Raw genomic sequence first — 16891 nt, 5'->3', positions numbered from 1 at the left:
TGAAATGGGTATGGAATTCTAACAGATCGTCGCGAAAGTAACAGCAACAGAGATGCGTGCGGTAATCAAGTAAGAAGCAATTGATACCATTCGCTAAACTAAGCCTTGAAGTTCTTACCACTGCTGGCCACTGCCGTCATGTTGGTCGGGCCGACCTTGATGTACTCCTTCTCCTTCGGGAATGAGTCGATGAGAGCATCCGAGAAGCCAAGAGTATCCTTAACGACCTGCTTGGGCGTCAGAGCCAACCACTGAGCAACGCTGATGTCCGTGAATCGTGTGGCCTGGAGCACTTCAAGGAAGATGACGTCCTCGGTACCGGTGTTCTCGATGTAGTGACTGTCGCCGACCTTCACGTATCCAACGTCGCCAGCAGTGAAGTCAAAGGTACGGGAAGCTTCAGGGGCCTGGAAGACGGTGATGCGGCCGGAACCCTGAAGGAAGTAGTTCCACTCATCGCTAGTGGTGTGCCAGTGGATCTCGCGCATGGCGCCAGGCTGGACAACAACCAGAGCGGCAGAGAAATTCTCCGCGATGGGGAAGGTAAGAGGGTCGAGGATCTTGACGGAGCCACCCGGAACTTCGAAAGGCTTTTGTTGCGACCAGTGGTAGGTGTAGGACTCGTCACCGGTGAGAGCACCAGCAGAGGAGGTCTGGTTCTGCTCTTGGATATCCTTAGGTGGGGGGGTTCCATTGAAAATCTGCATGTCGTTAGTTCCTGCATGGTTTATAGCGAGCAATACTGCGACTTACGTAGAGCTGATCCTTAGGGATGTTGGCGAACTCGGAGACATCTGCCTTCAGGTTCTTGGAGAGAACCGAGATGGGGTTTCTCAGCATCAACTCGGTCATCAAGAAGGTGTTCTCTTCGCTGAAGTCGCCTTGGTCGAAGACCAGAAGGAACTCAACGCCCTGGTCGAAGGCTTGAATGCTGTGGGGCACGCCGGCAGGGAAGAACCAAACGTCACCTGCTCATGATCAGTGAATGCCCAATGTTACTAGTGAAAAGGTCTTCATCATACCGGCGCAGATATCGTCCACGATACTCTTGCCATCCTCATTCATGGCGGCAATGCGGCAGCACCCCTTGAGAACAAGAGCCCACTCAGCTGACGTGTGCCAGTGCAGCTCGCGGTAAGCGTTGGGCTGCAGCTTCATGTCCACACCGGCCATCGCCGACGCGACCGGGAGCACATCAGAATTCTGCTGACGCGCCCAGCCGGCTCCGTCTTGGCTGCCGAGCCGGTTATGCGAGAGACCCAGGGGCCACATGGCGTTCTTGACGTCGCCCTTGTCGGTGCCGGGCGGGGCGAACAGATCGGGGTTAAGCTTTTCGTACGCATACGTTCCTGCGCAATCGATGGTTAGCGGGGGGGCTGGCCGTCGACTCGTTACGGGCTAGGTGCAGATCATCAACCCCGCCGGAGCCGCCGGGGATGCTACGTACTTGGGCCGGGATCCGGGGATCCTAGTTCCCCGCGGATGGGTTGCGGGACATCGACGCCATCGAAGTTGAGATACAGGCCGAGTTTGCCGTCTGCCTTCTGGCCCGGGACGAGCTGGACGTCGTTGACGATTGCCGAGTCGGACTGGTCTGGGTCGGGCCGCGGGGCATTGCCTCCGAGAAGGCTTGCATCGCCCCTCAAGTTTCCGGTAGGGCTTGTGACTGTAGGAATGGGCGGGCTGATTCCTCCCACCGGCCCGTCGTTTTCTCCATAATCGCCCATTCTGAGGTTGTTAGTCGAGGCAGAGACGGATGAACGGCGATGGGGAGACTTACTGAGGCATGGGGACCGCATATCCCATGGGCAAAGCCCCAATAAGCCCCAGGAGGAAGGCTGCGTGGCTGATCATGATTCTTAAATCTGATTGAAGACGATGAACGCTAGCGGCTCAATAATTCCAAGACTGGCGATTGGGTATCTTACTCCTCGGTGAGTTGGAACTGGATGATGAGGTTGAATCTCTGACACCTTGGAGACCGACGACTTCTTATACTCACAACTTGAACCAGACGAACCTTCATCCCATCAACAACGGTGAAGGCCAAGCCAGCCTCCCGTTCATCAATGCCGTTCTCCGATTAATCCCCCTCTTACCACCCCTCAATTAGTCCATGTCATCAACCGGGATGAAGTTTATCAGGGTGCAGCTAGAGACTCCGTCTTGCCCGCAACGGGACGGCTAGATGTGGGTGACACGGGACCTCCGCGTGCCAAAAAAGCAAAGTAATATGTCCTGAATAGTCCAGGTCTAGAAGCTTGGGCGCACGTGTGGTCTCTGCGATGACGCGTTATTCGCCCTTCGCGAGCGTTGAGACGGTCAAGAAGAGGACCCACGTCCGGTTGTGTCGGCACTGGCGATGTACGCGAAGTGGATGTACTACGAAAGGTCCTCGGTCAAATCAAACAAACCAGTGAGACACCATGGATTACTCACAACCCCGCGAAAGCCTGCAAATAGCGCAATTGACCAGTGTCCATAATCACCGCCTTTCTGGAGGTTTTGCGGAGCTTTCGGCATGGTTACTGTCTTTGAGTCCCCCCTTCGCCCCGTCCTACAAATTCAGCCCTCTACTGGGATAGAGCTGATGGGCTAAAGGTTAAAAATAAGGTGGAATCGGGTGGCGTCTTGGTTGTCCGTCTGATGACGGGAACACCCCACGTTGCACCAGCCCCCTATTGCCGAACGCGGCAGTTCTGAGTTGGGGGGAGGTGAAGTCACCTAGACGTCTCTTGAAGAATTGGTCCGTTCGCTGTTTCCTCGTCTGAACAATTTGTCCTGTACAACCCTGCATTAAGAACCTGATTATTCATGCATAACAATTTAAGCCTCGAGGCTGGGGAGCTAAGGGGTGTGTGATGACATTGATTCACGTCCTTTTGATGGGCGCAGCGGGCCGGTGGTTCGCAGATAGCTCGGGATTGGCCGCTTACGCCTCGATCTAAGACCTACTGCGGTATCCCGCTTCCGTGCATCGTTAGCGTCGCATGCCACCGACCGCAGTGCACTTCTAAACTCCGCGAGATGGGGCCTTTGCGAGACTAATAAGCACGCCGTTGCGCGGCACTTGTCAGCAATTACTACTGCTCATTATCTCAAAAGAGCTTGATAAGGTGAGAGCTACTCGGCCGGGTCGGGTGCGAAGCGAGCCATTCGGATCCTTCTCGGTCGTAACGATAGAAAGATTCTAGCGGCCGGACATATGAGCTCTAGAAGAGAGGAGGACGATTGCATCATACGGGTTAAGACGGCTATACCTCTCTAATCAGTCGAGGCAATGACATAGCGGGCGATGCAACGTTGTCTTCCAATTCGGTCAAGGTTCTGATTAAAGTCAGGCATCGGCAGCTGACAGCATTAAAGCTTGTTCTTAGATAGTAATACCCCGTAGTCACCTAACCCTTCGGATCGATCTGTGGTTGGAAGATAAAGAAACTTAGATCTCTGGTCTCGACTCGTTGCTCGCGCGTGTTCGTGTATGCATCACCCCCTAAAGATAGCCCGTGCTACCATCCCGTTAGATGGGAAGACATTGTAGCATGGGCCAAGACATCTGGATAATACCACACGATTAGTGATATTGGGCTTGATTGTGAGTGCCTTCGACTTCTGAATGACTGCCGAGCGAGCCAACAGATGCCCCTCATCTCTGGGAGGGGGCTTCCAGCCAGGCGGCCCTATTGCAGTCGAGATTAGGGGTATAACACGCCTCAAATTGATCATATTCTCTAATATCAGGAATATTCTATTTTCCCTCTCTTGATATGATAGAATCCCACCGGCATAAACTCCCATCGGTCCCCGCTGCATGTTGGACATCAATACTCGTAGGCCGATGGCTACCTCACAAGCTTATTTCTAACATTCAAACGCCTTATTAGCGTCAAAAAGCTCTTGATGAGATCATTTGCTCACTCAATGCTACCCCTCGGTCATATCCATAGTGGGCTATGCCGCAAATCTCAACCAATCCGGTGTTCGGCTTAGGGGTCAGCATCTCCAATAAAACAAGGCCACCAATACTTCCAACATCAGACGTTAGCATCCCATTAAGACCTACATCTCAGCAAAGACTGTCAAGCTCATAAACTGATCCGAGCCACTTTGGCGGCTGTCGCAGCACGGTCAGTGCTTCCGCGATTTCAGACGTTTCTTGCGAGGCTCCTGGGAGGCCCTCTATCCTGATGAGGCGTTCAGAGAATTTTCAACCTCGCACGTATCATTCGGGCTCTGGAAAAAGAGCTTCCGTATAAACTGCAATTTGAAAGGTCATCATGCATTATGAGATGATCATACAGATGGATCGGGACGTCCGATGCCTCTCCTGAATTTGCATTTACATGTGGGCACTTTTCAGTGCAACGCAAGATACCCTACCGCCCAATCTATGCAATCTTACAAGCCAAACAACCTCACATTTTTCGGGAAGACACGACGGGCGTTGGCAGTTCAGCTGAAAAGACACGCCGTGTCGTCTCGGTCGGTACTCCAGCTTTGCTCTTCGGTGGATTGGTGGTCGGAATCGCCATACCATTCATAAAGCTCGAGGAAATCGGTGTAACTTGGCACGAACGTGCGTAACCGGAATGGTCTTATGCGGCCGCACATCGAGTTGAGGTTGATCGCGAACCTTCTGAAAGAATTGTGGCAGAAGTCAGCATTCTGAGCTGTTTTGAGTGCCCGCAACCCATAGTCGGAGTGGGATCGAACAGCAACAGCAATTTTCCTAAGATTTTGCTATCCGGGCGGACTGTTACTCATAACTCCCAGCTAGGTATATAAGATAGTGACTATGTAAGTTTAATTATCGGCTTTGGTGTCGTTGTGTTTGTCTTTTTTATCGTCGCTATTGTCTTCGTTTTAGTATCGTCTTCGTCGTAATTGATATTATATCTTGATTTTCATAACTGTCGATACTACTATTCTATTATCCTACCCGACCGGATAGCAAAAGCCTTGTTCTCATCACTTCAGTCTTGAGTATGGCGGCCTATATTGCATTATGCTCTGAAACGGTTTCTGTTCTTGGCGAATGATCGTTTCTCAAGCTTTTAACTCTAGTGCATCTATCAATTTCCTTGCTTATGATCTTCAGTAGATATCTTCAACTCATTTGAGATCAAGACCAGGAAAGAATCTAGGTCTTTGTCTTGTGAATTTCTTTCATGGCCTTCGTGAAGGAATGAAATCGTACTGTGTCTCTTCTGTGGCTTTCTATCACATCATCTTGACAAATGCCGGCTGTTTCATATTGCTCACTAGACAACCCGATACCCGCCTGTCAAGCATCCTGTTGGTTCGCATCATAGAACAACCAAGCTTAACTGTCTCTGAACCGGTTCTTTCGTCTACTAATGCTTTACCCCTTGTAAAGGGTTGCGATAATCTTCCTGAAGGCTCTTGGGCCGGCTCGCAATACCAGCTAATGCCTGGCTTCTAGACAAAATTTATACAACTCTACTTATCCATGAGAAACCCACCTTCTTACAGCACACATAAACACACCGGCATCTTTGGTTCGTCGTCTTATCTAGCACTGTTCGCTTGGGCATCTTCTCCATTACACCTTTTCAACCGTCTACCGAAAAAACAAGCCACGTCTTTCCGCGAGATACCATGTCAGCTGCCAATGCTTCACGCAAGACTAATGGTTCCGGCTCACAGATGAGCCTCTTGACAGCCTCGTTTGTGTTCTGGCTTTTCATTGGAGCCACGGTGTATGGCCACCAAAGCTGCGTGCCCGTTGAAGGCCTGCGAGAGTTCACTCTACTCCTGATTCTATCTCTAGTGATGGAACTCTTTACCTTGTTGGGTCTCACTGCACTTAAGGCCAAAAGAAGGATGGGTGATCGAGCTTACAATTACATCTCTGCTGCGATCATGGGATTTGGCATCAGCACTTTCTACTCGGCGGTGTCAACAGGCTGGACATGCGACCTCCACCGCATATTCTGGGGCTTGAGCGGAATCTCCATTGGCCTGCTTCTCGAGACCGCAACGGGAATTCACGGCGCCTGTGCTCGTTGGATGGACACGTCTGTTACTCTTTCGGGAGCCGAAAATAAGATGTAGTGGAATACGGACGGGCATCGAACGGGTTGGGACACTTCCGAAATGCAATTAGGAATCTCGTGTCTTGCTGCCTGCCAGGATGATTGTAGTACGGTGGATTTTACTCTGTGTGGTCTGCAGTAGATGATTTCTCAGCAGTGGGGAGACAAGACAAAGCAGGGTTTTTCAAACGCATGGATCCGAATGTTTGGCTTCGCAATGCTCTGAAAAGACACACCATTCCAGGCCTCAAAGCAGTCCCACATGGAGCATCTATCAAGTGGTCTTGGGAGTGTTGTCAGATACGTAGTTGAGAGTTAACATACAGCAGCTATGTACCTACTTAACATGACAGCACTTGAAATCACTATGAATATCCGCAGTCCTGCAACGCCGTCACTGTCATGACTGTGACCATCATTTCCCAAGTTTGGCAGACCTTTTGACCTAGATCCCATATGTTTTATGTCTATCAAGAAATTTGCAATTGGGCTTGAGGTAGTTATCTGTCTCTTTGACATGGATAGGCAAGTGTCTCGTGTTAGTGAGTGTCGCCGATGTAGCCGATGCCAGTTGACGACATCGATTGTGAATGTGTAGAAGTTGGAACGCAATGAAGAAGCTATTTCTGTCGCAGTTTTAGCCGTGAGAATAGGGGTGCAGAGGTTCACTGATGTAGGTAAGGTAGCATGGAATCATAACGTTTCAATGCTGCCGACTCTCAATTCATCGTTCTTAGCCGTTCTTGAAGTCAACGTCGTGGGAACGGTTGAAAATGGCCTTGAATCGCAGCAACTCCCTTCGATATAACATATGGGTAATGTAGTACTACATATCATGCTAGGTCAAAAGCCTAACATAGCTAGGTTGAGTCCCATCGACTGGATCTCATCAGCCTTTGATAAATAGATGTCAAACGAACAATGAAAGCCCGCCAGAGAACCTACGAACTCGAGATTAGCCTGAACGACGCGGCAACCTTGCTTCCCACCCTCGGAAGGCCTCCTCCACACCCGCTCGTCCGGAGCCGGGAAAGTCAGACCACCGGGGCGGCAGCGAATCACACACCCGAGCTCGGAAGCGGCTTCAGGGTCAAGACACACACCATCCGCCGGAAGGGATTTCGTCGGATGCGACTCTGCCTTCCGCATTCCCGCTCTTCCATCCCGTTGCATGGGTGCCAGCCGCATCCCATCTGGGCTTACTTCCCTCGACAGGGGCGGGATGGTGGGCATCGTGCATCCTGCATAAAGACCCTTACCAAAACACCAGTGCAAGGCACAACACACATGTACTCAATTCTGAACAGACTTGCCCATATGATAGATGACTTTGGGTCTCTGTTAAGTCGACTTCAGCGGCACCGTGGCTGCTACCAATGTAACCATTCGATCCCAAACCATTGGTAGATCTGTTGATAGTCACCTAGGACCACGATGCCTTCGGAGAACATGTATACAGACCACAAGGCCGCATTCCAAATTCTCTCCTCCCTAGACCCCTGAAATTCATAACATTCCGTGAAGGAAGGCATCTTCCTCGCAGCTGCGCGGCCCACACCAAACCCCAAATCTCCTCACGACACCTCCTCCCCTGCGCCGTCCAGATCCAAACTAGGTAAACAAAGAAAAAATTTCGCCAACATGAGAAACAGACAATCTTGGAGGGAGAGGAGGAGGAGCAAGAACCACAAATTAAAATATCGCCAAGTGCCAAGCCCTCGGGTTCGGTCTCTGTCCGAACGTCCCTTCTTCACATCAGGTTTCTGCTTACCCCACGATGAAATACCAAGAGCGCGGTCTTCTCCCCGCGCACCCATCTCCTCCGCACTCCCTCCACAGCACAGGACTTTTTTTGCGCGCGGTCTGGATTCAATGGGGGTCAACGCCCCCGCAGGTTTGCATTACGGATACGGGGCAAGACCGCACGGCGGCGACGGCGGGGCGGACGTGGACGTGGACCTGGCCGGACCCATTGAAAAAACATTTGAACGCCAACGCCAGCCCTGAGCCTGGGCGCTTAAACAGGCCTCCCGTTCCCCATCACACGTCCCGCCCATCGTACGAGTATTATCTCAAGAGGGAGAGACCCGCGCGTTCGACGCGTCTCGTCTGGTCCATCCGTGGTCTTGGGATCGAGAGAAAAACCTGCTGAAATGCATGCAGGGCGGTTTTCTCCATACATGAAAGAAACCCTCCCCGGATTGGAGATCTCGGGGCAACGGAACTTTGACATTGAATAATCTTAGATTCCCCACGCCGCCCCATTCTGGGGAAAGTAAGGTGATTATCGCGGGAGTGGTAATGTGTTCAGTTTTGGTGGTGTGACTTCTTTGTCGATGAGCCCTCCGTAGAACCTCCTAGAGGCAATGACTTGCTTCGATAGGATGTTTCTACGAGTAATTCGACGTCTACGTAAAAGCGTTCTCGTCAAATTTTGATGTCCCGTGATCCATGGGAAAACGCCACACCGATGACCCCTGTAGGCGTGGCGTGGTCAATTTTGATATTGTCAACTTTGGCTAGAGGGCGTCCTCGGGATGTGGGTAGTGTCCAATGATTGCAAATAATTGGTCTAATAAACCATAAAATTTTTCGTTTGCATGCCAAGGCCAATATTTCGTTGAACAGACGAGCGAAGCCGACTGTTGATGAGAGTCGTGCGCAGTTGGCGAGCAGCGGCGAGTAGCCGACCGCCGGTTACTGGGGTTGCCTGCATCTAGTGGAGAAGAGCGTTGAAGGTCTGGGCAAAGTGGGCATCGCGACGAGCCACCAAGACACCAAGAAGCCCGATGACTAAGATCCCGAAAGTCAAGACTTTGTAGTGCTCGTGCTACCATCACCAAGCTTCATGCCAAGCACTGGGCAAGGCGTCGGCGCGACCAGTGAAAGCTTGTTCGAATAGCGTTGTGCAACATCAGCTATGTCAATCACGAGGTGCGAAATGGGAAAATGTGTGGTATCAAAACAATTTTATATTCGTTCAAATAGATCATTCAGACTTCATCGCGCTGTTCCATGGGGTATTGTGCGGCATCCAGCCGGCGAAGGCCTTGTCGCCTTCCCTTGCCGTTTTCCAAAAAACCAAAAATCATATGCTGTATATATCTTGACATGCTTTGCAGTCGCCGATCCCGGCAGCGACACTTAAGCCTCCTCCTTGCGGACGTTCTCGACGTTGTCAGCGTGGATGCTGCCCTTCTCCTCGTCGTGCTCGTCAATGACCTTCTTCTCCTCGAACTCGCCCTGGACAACGGCGACGGCGTGCTCGAAGCTGCGGCCGCGGCGCTCGGGACCGAACATGGTGGTGAAGACAATGCCGAGGGCGATGATGGCCGTGGCAATACCCATGACGGGACCGTAGGCCTCGACCCTGTCACCGGAGGGTGCGGTGACGAAGGTGCTCTCAGCGATGGCGTTGACGATCTGCGCAGAAGGAGACGAGATCATGTTGCCGAGCTGGTAGGTGATACCGGGGAAGGAAGAACGGAAGGCAGGGGGAGAAAGCTCGTTCAGGTGGATGGGAATGACACCCCAGGCACCCTGGACGAAGAACTGCATGAAGAAACCGCTGGCGCTGAGGCTGCGCTCGCCAATGGGGAGAATCCAGGCGGGAATGAGGCAAGCGGAGATGAGAGCCGAGACGATGATGGCGCGGCGACGACCGAAGAACTGGGACAGGTAACCGATGATGGTACCGCCGACGCAAGCACCAGCCTTCATGAGAATGGAGGCACGGGAAGCACCGTCGTTGGCCATCTCCTTCTGAGCAATCATGAATGTGGTGTAAGAGTCTTGAGAAGTGTGGGAGTAGTAGTTGAACCAGGTCATGAGGATGATGCAGTAGACGCACATCTTCCACTCCTGGGCCAACATCTTCTTGGTCTCCCTCCAGAAGGCGCCAGGAGAGGCATCCTTCTTGCCCGCGGCCTTGGCCTCAAGGAATTGTTGGGACTCGGGGAAGAGGACGCGAACGAGACCGACGGCGATGGAGATACCGGCGGCGATCCAGAAGACGGTCTTCCAGGTGTCGGTGCCACCACCGACGCCGAGGTTGGCGCAGGCAGCGAGAACGTAGCCGAAGGAGTAGCCCTGCTGGAGAATACCAGACATGAGACCACGAGCGTTGGAACTGCAAGCTTATTAGCGAGATGCTCGGGATATCAGGGAAGTTCAACTTACGGGCAGTGCTCAAGAGCCATAGCAATGGCGTTTCCGTAGACACCTCCCATGAACAGACCGAACAAGCTGCGGACTGCCAAGAACTGCTGGAAGGTTGTGCTGTAGATGGTGGCGATCTGGAGAACACCGAGGATGATCATGTTCATGACCATGGGCCACTTGCGACCCCACTTGTCACCAGCGAGTCCGAAGGCGGCAGCGCCGACGGATCGCAGGAGGAGGGTAAGAGTGATGGCGGTGGTGATGTCCGTCTTTGATCGGTCGTAGTACTTGGCCAGCTTGGTGGTCTGGATAGAGAGGGCGTGGAAATCAAAGGCATCGGCCGTCCAGGCGCAGAAACCGCAGATGAAGAACAGCCAGTCGCGAGCGCTAAGCTGGGCCATCAAGCTGATGGGGTTCTTGATGGGATCAGGGCTGACCCATTCGGTAGTGGTCTCGCCATCGGGAGCGACGACAACGGTGCGCTGCTTCCAGATGAAGAGATCCTTCCAGGACTGCTTGGCCGTAGCGAGGACACCCTTGGCGACGGGGTCGGCGGGCTCAGCGTTGGACATGGCTGATATGTCTGGCTGTTACTCAAGTCTGTGTTTTCTGTTGTGTATGTGGAAGGATGAAAGAGAAGACTGTAGAGACAAGAAAAGACGAGGAGGATGTGGCACTGTTGACTGAGTTCAATAAGTTGAGATGAGGGGGACAGACCATCGTTCTATATACTTTGAGGCATGCTCGCTGGCTCCCTGCTTGAAAGGCTGGGGGCCTCGACGAATCACCAGACCATCCATTGAGTCGGTGCCAAGAGTTCATCAGACATGGGGATGGTGGATAGAGGTTTCGAGGGGAAAGCTAGGGACAAGACAAAGAAGGCCCAATGTTGAGGGTCAAGATGACTGGGATGGCACCGACTCGAACACGGTTTCGAGAGCGATCATCTCCCATGATGGAACGGTGCAGTACAGCGTGATAGTACTGCAGACAGGCTGGCCAATGGGGGAGACAGTGTCTTTCGTGGATGCGTGGGGAGGTCGGAGCTGACGATGCGGGGTCGGGGGAAAGGAGTGAGGAGAAGCGCCGGGAGGATGTGAGGGGATGCTGTTGGAGGTGTGTGGGAGAACGAGATGCATCTGCTAGTGCAAGCTTAAAGCCTTGGCGTTGTCGAAGCACGAGGGAGACGGAGGTACACGACAGGGGTCCTGGGGACGAGGTAGGGGAGGTAGGGGGAGGGAGGCCGGTAGTGTTGGAGCTAGGGATCATGATGGTTGACGAGACGGTGGCGTCCCGGCTCAGGATATTGCATACGAAGCGCGCGAGAGAATACCTCTACGGCATGCCACGCGTGCGGGAGACGGCCTTCATTCCAGCGGATCACTCCAAGTGCTTGAAGTGCGAACCACGGTCCTAGCAGCATGTCGTTTGTTTGCACTTTGCACAGCTGTACTAGGGTGTGTGTGTGTTCGCAGTAACACAGGATGACTGACTCTTCTCCCGTTGCGGCAAGGTGAGATGCGATGACAGCCGAGACGGGATCGAACGCAGCGCAAAGTCCACTAGGAATCGCCGTCCAAACACCCTATCTGCTGCAACCTCCTTTCGATTTCTTTGGTTGATGGGCCTCAACCCGCGTTGGCGAGAGACATGATGACAGCGTGGGTGTACAAGGTAACACACGTGGCCGTCTTCGTCGGCGGTTTCGGGCTGCGTGCAGAGCGGCAGGCAATGCGTCCTAGAATAGGCCCAGAGTAGGAAGTCTTGATACAGAAGACGCCATCGCGATGTCGAGAGAGGGTTGGATTGCGTTGCGGTATGGTATCTCGAGCGTAAGAGTCGTGTAAGAAACGGATGGGGTTGGGTGAGGCCAAGAGGTGCGATTGGGACGCTGAGAATAGCAACGGGGTCGCGGCGACGGCGACCAAAGCAGCGTAGCGTGGCGGCGACGGAGATAAGGGCCAGGTGGAAAAGAAACGCCAGGGGAGAAGAAAAAGCCAATGCCGAGGGTCGAAACGTAAAAAAAAGTTTGCGCCGCACAAAGTCGTAGGGGAAAGTCTTGGCCGTCTGTGTTTTTGGGTCTGGTCAGTTTGGCCGGTGGAGAGGTGGATGGAGAGGTGGATGAGGAGGAGGGAAAATGAGGGCCATGTTGCATCACGACGAATCCTTCAGTTGGTGGAAGGAGGGGACGACCAGTCAGTCAGTTATTGCCCATTGCGCAAATGGCAAGAGCAATGGTGATGGAGGGGCAGGCACGGGTCGGTACGTACATGCCTCTTTCCTGCGTTGACGAGGGAAGGAACGATCAAGATGAGAAGGAAGGCATTGGATGCAGCCAAACGGGATCACGCCTGCTCTTCCTTCCTCTTTCCGTGCCTTCCTTTGAGCTTCTGGAAGGATAGCTCGAGGGGCGTGAAATGGAAAGAGCAGCGGCTGCTTCGTGCCTACCGCCCCCATCGTCCATTCCGTTTGTCTGCCCGTGCCGAGTCAAGTGCCTTGAGGGAGGTGAGGTGTGCGCTGCAGTGGGTGGCATCTCAAGTGGTCATTCTCCCTCCCAAGGCGAGGAATCCTCCGTAGCGCACCGTCGAATGCCAGCAAAGTGCAGGGATGGCGTCTTCCTCCAACGTAGGCCAAGACACGACGGACAGCGACTCTGCCAAGAAAGTGCTTGTATCTTTCTCGGCAAGCCATCCCGTTACGCCAAGCTGCTCGGCGCTGCGAGCAAAGTCGCCGCACTCTCAACGACGTCGACGTCGATTGAGAGCCATCGCGTGAAGTTGAAAAACCATTACTGAAAAATGGCAGCGTCGTTTCGCGCGCTTCCAATCGAGCGGTTCGCGAGATCAAACGAACTGCTTTGACAAGTTTGACAGCCGATCCCCCTCCTCCTCCACGGGGTAAACGGGGTCGTCGGCGCTAGTGCTCCATGTGTCCACCGTAAAAGAAAGGACCAGAGAGGGCCAGAGGATGTCGGGGAATTAAGCTTAACGCTGGTTGTGGCCTGATGCTAACAGCTAGGCTGCCGGTCGTGGTAGCCTTCTGGTAGTGGAGGGCCACTAGCACTGCGAGAGTCGGCAGGTCTTGGCCAATGACGGTGCTGCTTTGGGCATCAAATTCGCGCACTGTTGCAGATGTCAATGGTCAGTGGATGGATTATCGATGGATCATCAGCAGACGGTCCCAGTTCCAGGTCCAGGTCCAGGTCCAGGTCCAGTCCAGTCCAGTCCCAATTCCCCAGAGCTTCCACTTGCCTTAGGTCTCCTCTCATTTACGGATACCAGTGACCTGCTGGCGGGTTGGGGCCCCGAGTTCGTCAGGTGAGACACGGCCGTGCGTGCATTTCGCTGGGAAGAAGTCGCAATTGGCACCAAAAGAATGGGAAAATGGTGCAGCTCGCTGCGCTGGTCTGCCTTCCGTCGGAACCCAGGCCCACTCCCACTGACACTTCCATTGGTGGCGCTTTCCTCCGTTTGGCCAACCGCCGTCTCGCGCCCGTCGCACCGTCCCTACCTGCTGCACTTTCCCCAGGTCACGGTGCTCGCTGCCTTCCCTGGGTTCCTTCTCGCTGGAAAATACCTGCGAACTGTGAGAAAACGCAGGAAAGTCCGGCCAACCGGTGGGTCCTTCTCAGTCGGGCGCAACACCGAAGCCGGCTCGTCTCCACTTTTCGTCCTCGACTCTCGGGCATCTTCCGGTTCTTTTTCTGCCACTGGCGCATCTTCCCCGTACTCTTGCGACCCTCCACGCCCACTCTCCTCCACCACCAACTGGACCGTAATCCGCTGTCATCCAAACGCCATCCGTCACTCATTCGCTTCCCCGTCAGCGTCCACGAGGCAGCCCCCGTTCGCCATTCTTCCCGTCCGTCCCACGGACCGCTGGCCCAGTTCATCCACTGGAATTTGAGTCATGCTGGGTCAGCGTGGCTACCGGAAGCTACGATCCACGTACTCCCCGTCCTCGACTTGACCGCACTTGGAAGACCACCGCCGACGTCTCGACATTTGCCAAGACGCGATCCTCCATCATCCATGGCTGATGGCTAGGTATCTGGTCAGTTGTACCGGAAAAAGTCCCTCGAAGCTGACCAATTGTCAAATTCTCTCGTCTAGAACTGATGGGCTAATGTACAGTAATACTCAGATGCAGATGCAACTTGCCCGGCACTTGGTCTCTCCGAGGTGACGGAACCACTCACGGTTCACCAACAATTGCTACCATCCCTCCATCCAGCCAGCCTACCGTCAATCTCGCCTCGCGTCGACTTGCTTTCCTCGAGCTCTTCACCCTGGCCTCGCCTCTGCAACCGGACGCCCATCATTACTACATCGCCTCGTTCGCCCGCATCTTCCTCCACGGTTTCCCCATTCCCATCTCCGTCTCCCCGCCTCTCCAACGCGTCGTCTCCTCTTCAACCCCAAACCCCGAATCTGCTTCCTCTGGAGTCTGCGGAGAAGAACGGGTCCATCCTGCTCGCCAAACCGGGTCCTTTTCGCGGCCTCACCACCAGCCTGGCCCTGCTGCCGTCCACCTCCCAGCGCCGTCGCATCACCCCACTTCCACCACCACCCACCACTCAACACCACACACGAGAGACCCTTGCTTCGACCGCCCAAAACATCTGCAGGCGCATCTCCCGGTTGTTTCGAGATCCCCTTCCAGCCGTCTAGTTGGCATCCTTTGCAAGCCCGGCATGCTGCCGCGGGCACGACCCTAGCATTCGACGTGCCTTTGGCCTACTGAATTTTACCAAATTCAGGCATCATCAACACGAGATGGGACATGTACTCCGAGGTCCAGATCGTCCACTCGCAAATCACCAAAATGCTACCGAAAACTTCAGACTAAACAGCGGTGAGCCTCATCTCAGGTCCGGATGTCGCCCACGTGCTGGTAAGCAGCCACTGGCTTCACAATTGCCTTCCACACTGCATCAGTCGTGATAAGATGCGGCGGCACCCAGCCAATCGGGCCATATCAGCGACTCCCAGCCACCGAGACATGGCGTTCACACCTCCAAGCCGACCGCCCCAAGCCGGCCGCAAGCCCCGGTCGCTGTCTCACTGTCATCCCAACGAAAAGGCCGCTAGAATTCATGCTAGACCATGAGGCGCTTCTAGAAGGCCACACGCTCGTGATGCCGCATTGCCTTCTGGCCAGGCCATCGAGCTAGCCATCTACAGAGGTACGTTTGCGACGTTGTCGTGTATCCTTCGAGGGCGCAACTCTAGCAGTCTCCAGGGTCGTTATCTCTTGTTTCGAACCGGGTTGCGCATGGGAGAACAGCTGGCCTGTGATACGCTGTCCGTGCTGCGTGCAACGCTGGGAATAGCATGCGACAAAACAACTCGGACTCTCTCAATGTTTCCGAAATATTTTCAGGGTCCGTCTCAAATCCCAGGACGGTTGCTAAGATTAGATGGCAGCAGCAAACAATTGGAATTCTGGGTAATCGCATCAGCTTTGCATCAGATCTACAAGCGCTGGATACTCGCCCACTGACCCCCAACTCTGCCCAGCCTTTCTCAGCAACTGAAGCTCAAATACAAGAAACGCCAAGGCCCCGAACCCATATTTCTCCTTCCTTGGCTTCCTTTCTCACGTCGACATCGCGACAAAACGGTTGCCTCCTGCTTGGCATCAGATCCGACAGCAACATTCACGATAATAGCTCATGCGCTACGAGAAAGAATAGGCGCCCCATGAGTCGCGCCGTCAGCGAGAAACGAGGGGAAGTTTGGACTTGGCTTACGCACCGTCTGCGCGCTTCGGGAGCTTGTTTGTCTACCTAAGGTAGGTTCGGTCGACTTGACCCCGAGCGGCGCCCACCTTCTTCAGCCGCCCGCCCACCGAACGCCCGCCGGTCGGTCTGCCTTGCCCCCGGAGCCCGTCACCCATTCCGGATCATATTCGTGCCCCAGATTACGCCAGGTCATGATTCCTTCTACCGGAGTGCCCAGACATGTCATCGGTTATGATAGTTATCATGAACGCGGGGGTGCCATCAGCGCGGCTATGGATCGAAATCCTCCGTGTGGAGTGCTCGGGTCTTCACTTACATTGGGCCAGATCCGGAGATCTACGGAGATTGCCTCCTTCGTCTCCTTTCTGACCCCTCACAATACATCGCCAGCCTTGTTCTACTATGGTATGATGGGTAAGTAAAACTGGCGGAGCAGGTATCGCGGGGACTTGCGGCCCACTCGAGGCTCTGGATTAACTGCTGAATGGCTGTGTGAGCGATGTACCGGCCCTGGTTTGCCTGGCCCGCAGAGACCTGACATTGTGTTTTTATTTTGGCCTGGTACCGCAGTAGTGAACTGACTTCCACACTCATGGCCAGCATCCAGCTAATATCCCTCATGTGGCAAGCGCGGGACGAAAATTAGTAGGCACTATTAGATCTTGGCCACGGAAGTTTTCCTTGGCATCTTACGATGTTGATGGCAACTGTGGCTGTGCTTATGACGAGCGGGTTGGATGTCCGAGGGCCCTGCCGAACTCTCAAATTCGTTCTCTCCTGTGATTGCTATGCACATATTTTGCATCACTCATTGCCCAGCACGGCTCCTCTTGTATTCATGAGAATATGATTGATATATGTGTCTCCGTAATGGCTCAACGCGACCGACGGAGCACATCAATAGCCCAAGGTAACTGGCTCTCTCGTCGTG

General features: G+C 53.8%; 3 protein-coding genes across 3 annotated transcripts; 1 reads left to right on the top strand and 2 right to left on the bottom strand.

Moving 5' to 3' along the window:
• Positions 1-98: 98 nt before the first annotated feature.
• oxdD (Oxalate decarboxylase OxdD) lies at positions 99-2523 on the bottom strand (the record flags this gene model as incomplete). Its single annotated transcript, XM_032021603.2, has 10 exons — positions 99-701; positions 754-968; positions 1023-1349; positions 1448-1728; positions 1781-1865; positions 1929-1945; positions 2003-2020; positions 2202-2280; positions 2340-2382; positions 2440-2523. 10 exons carry the CDS (start codon positions 2521-2523, stop codon positions 99-101), a joined length of 1752 nt encoding a protein of 583 aa, XP_031881493.2.
• Positions 2524-5619: 3096 nt separating this feature from the next.
• On the top strand, positions 5620-6075 carry CGGC5_v013224 (uncharacterized protein; the record flags this gene model as incomplete). The annotated part of the gene is made up of 1 exon (XM_066152889.1): positions 5620-6075. The coding sequence occupies one exon, from the start codon at positions 5620-5622 to the stop codon at positions 6073-6075; it is 456 nt and encodes a 151-aa protein (XP_066007820.1).
• A 3125-nt stretch (positions 6076-9200) lies between these two features.
• Positions 9201-10789, bottom strand: CGGC5_v013223 (Carboxylic acid transporter protein-like protein; the record flags this gene model as incomplete). The annotated part of the gene is made up of 2 exons (XM_032021601.1): positions 9201-10185; positions 10236-10789. 2 exons carry the CDS (start codon positions 10787-10789, stop codon positions 9201-9203), a joined length of 1539 nt encoding a protein of 512 aa, XP_031881403.1.
• Positions 10790-16891: the final 6102 nt, after the last annotated feature.

Source organism: Colletotrichum fructicola, assembly GCF_000319635.2.
Source record: "Colletotrichum fructicola Nara gc5 chromosome Unknown KSG_Nara_v1_contig08, whole genome shotgun sequence".
Classification (NCBI taxonomy): Eukaryota; Fungi; Ascomycota; class Sordariomycetes; order Glomerellales; family Glomerellaceae; genus Colletotrichum; species Colletotrichum fructicola.
The sequence above is the reverse complement of the archived record's forward strand: the minus strand, read 5'-3'. Positions and strand labels throughout refer to the sequence as shown.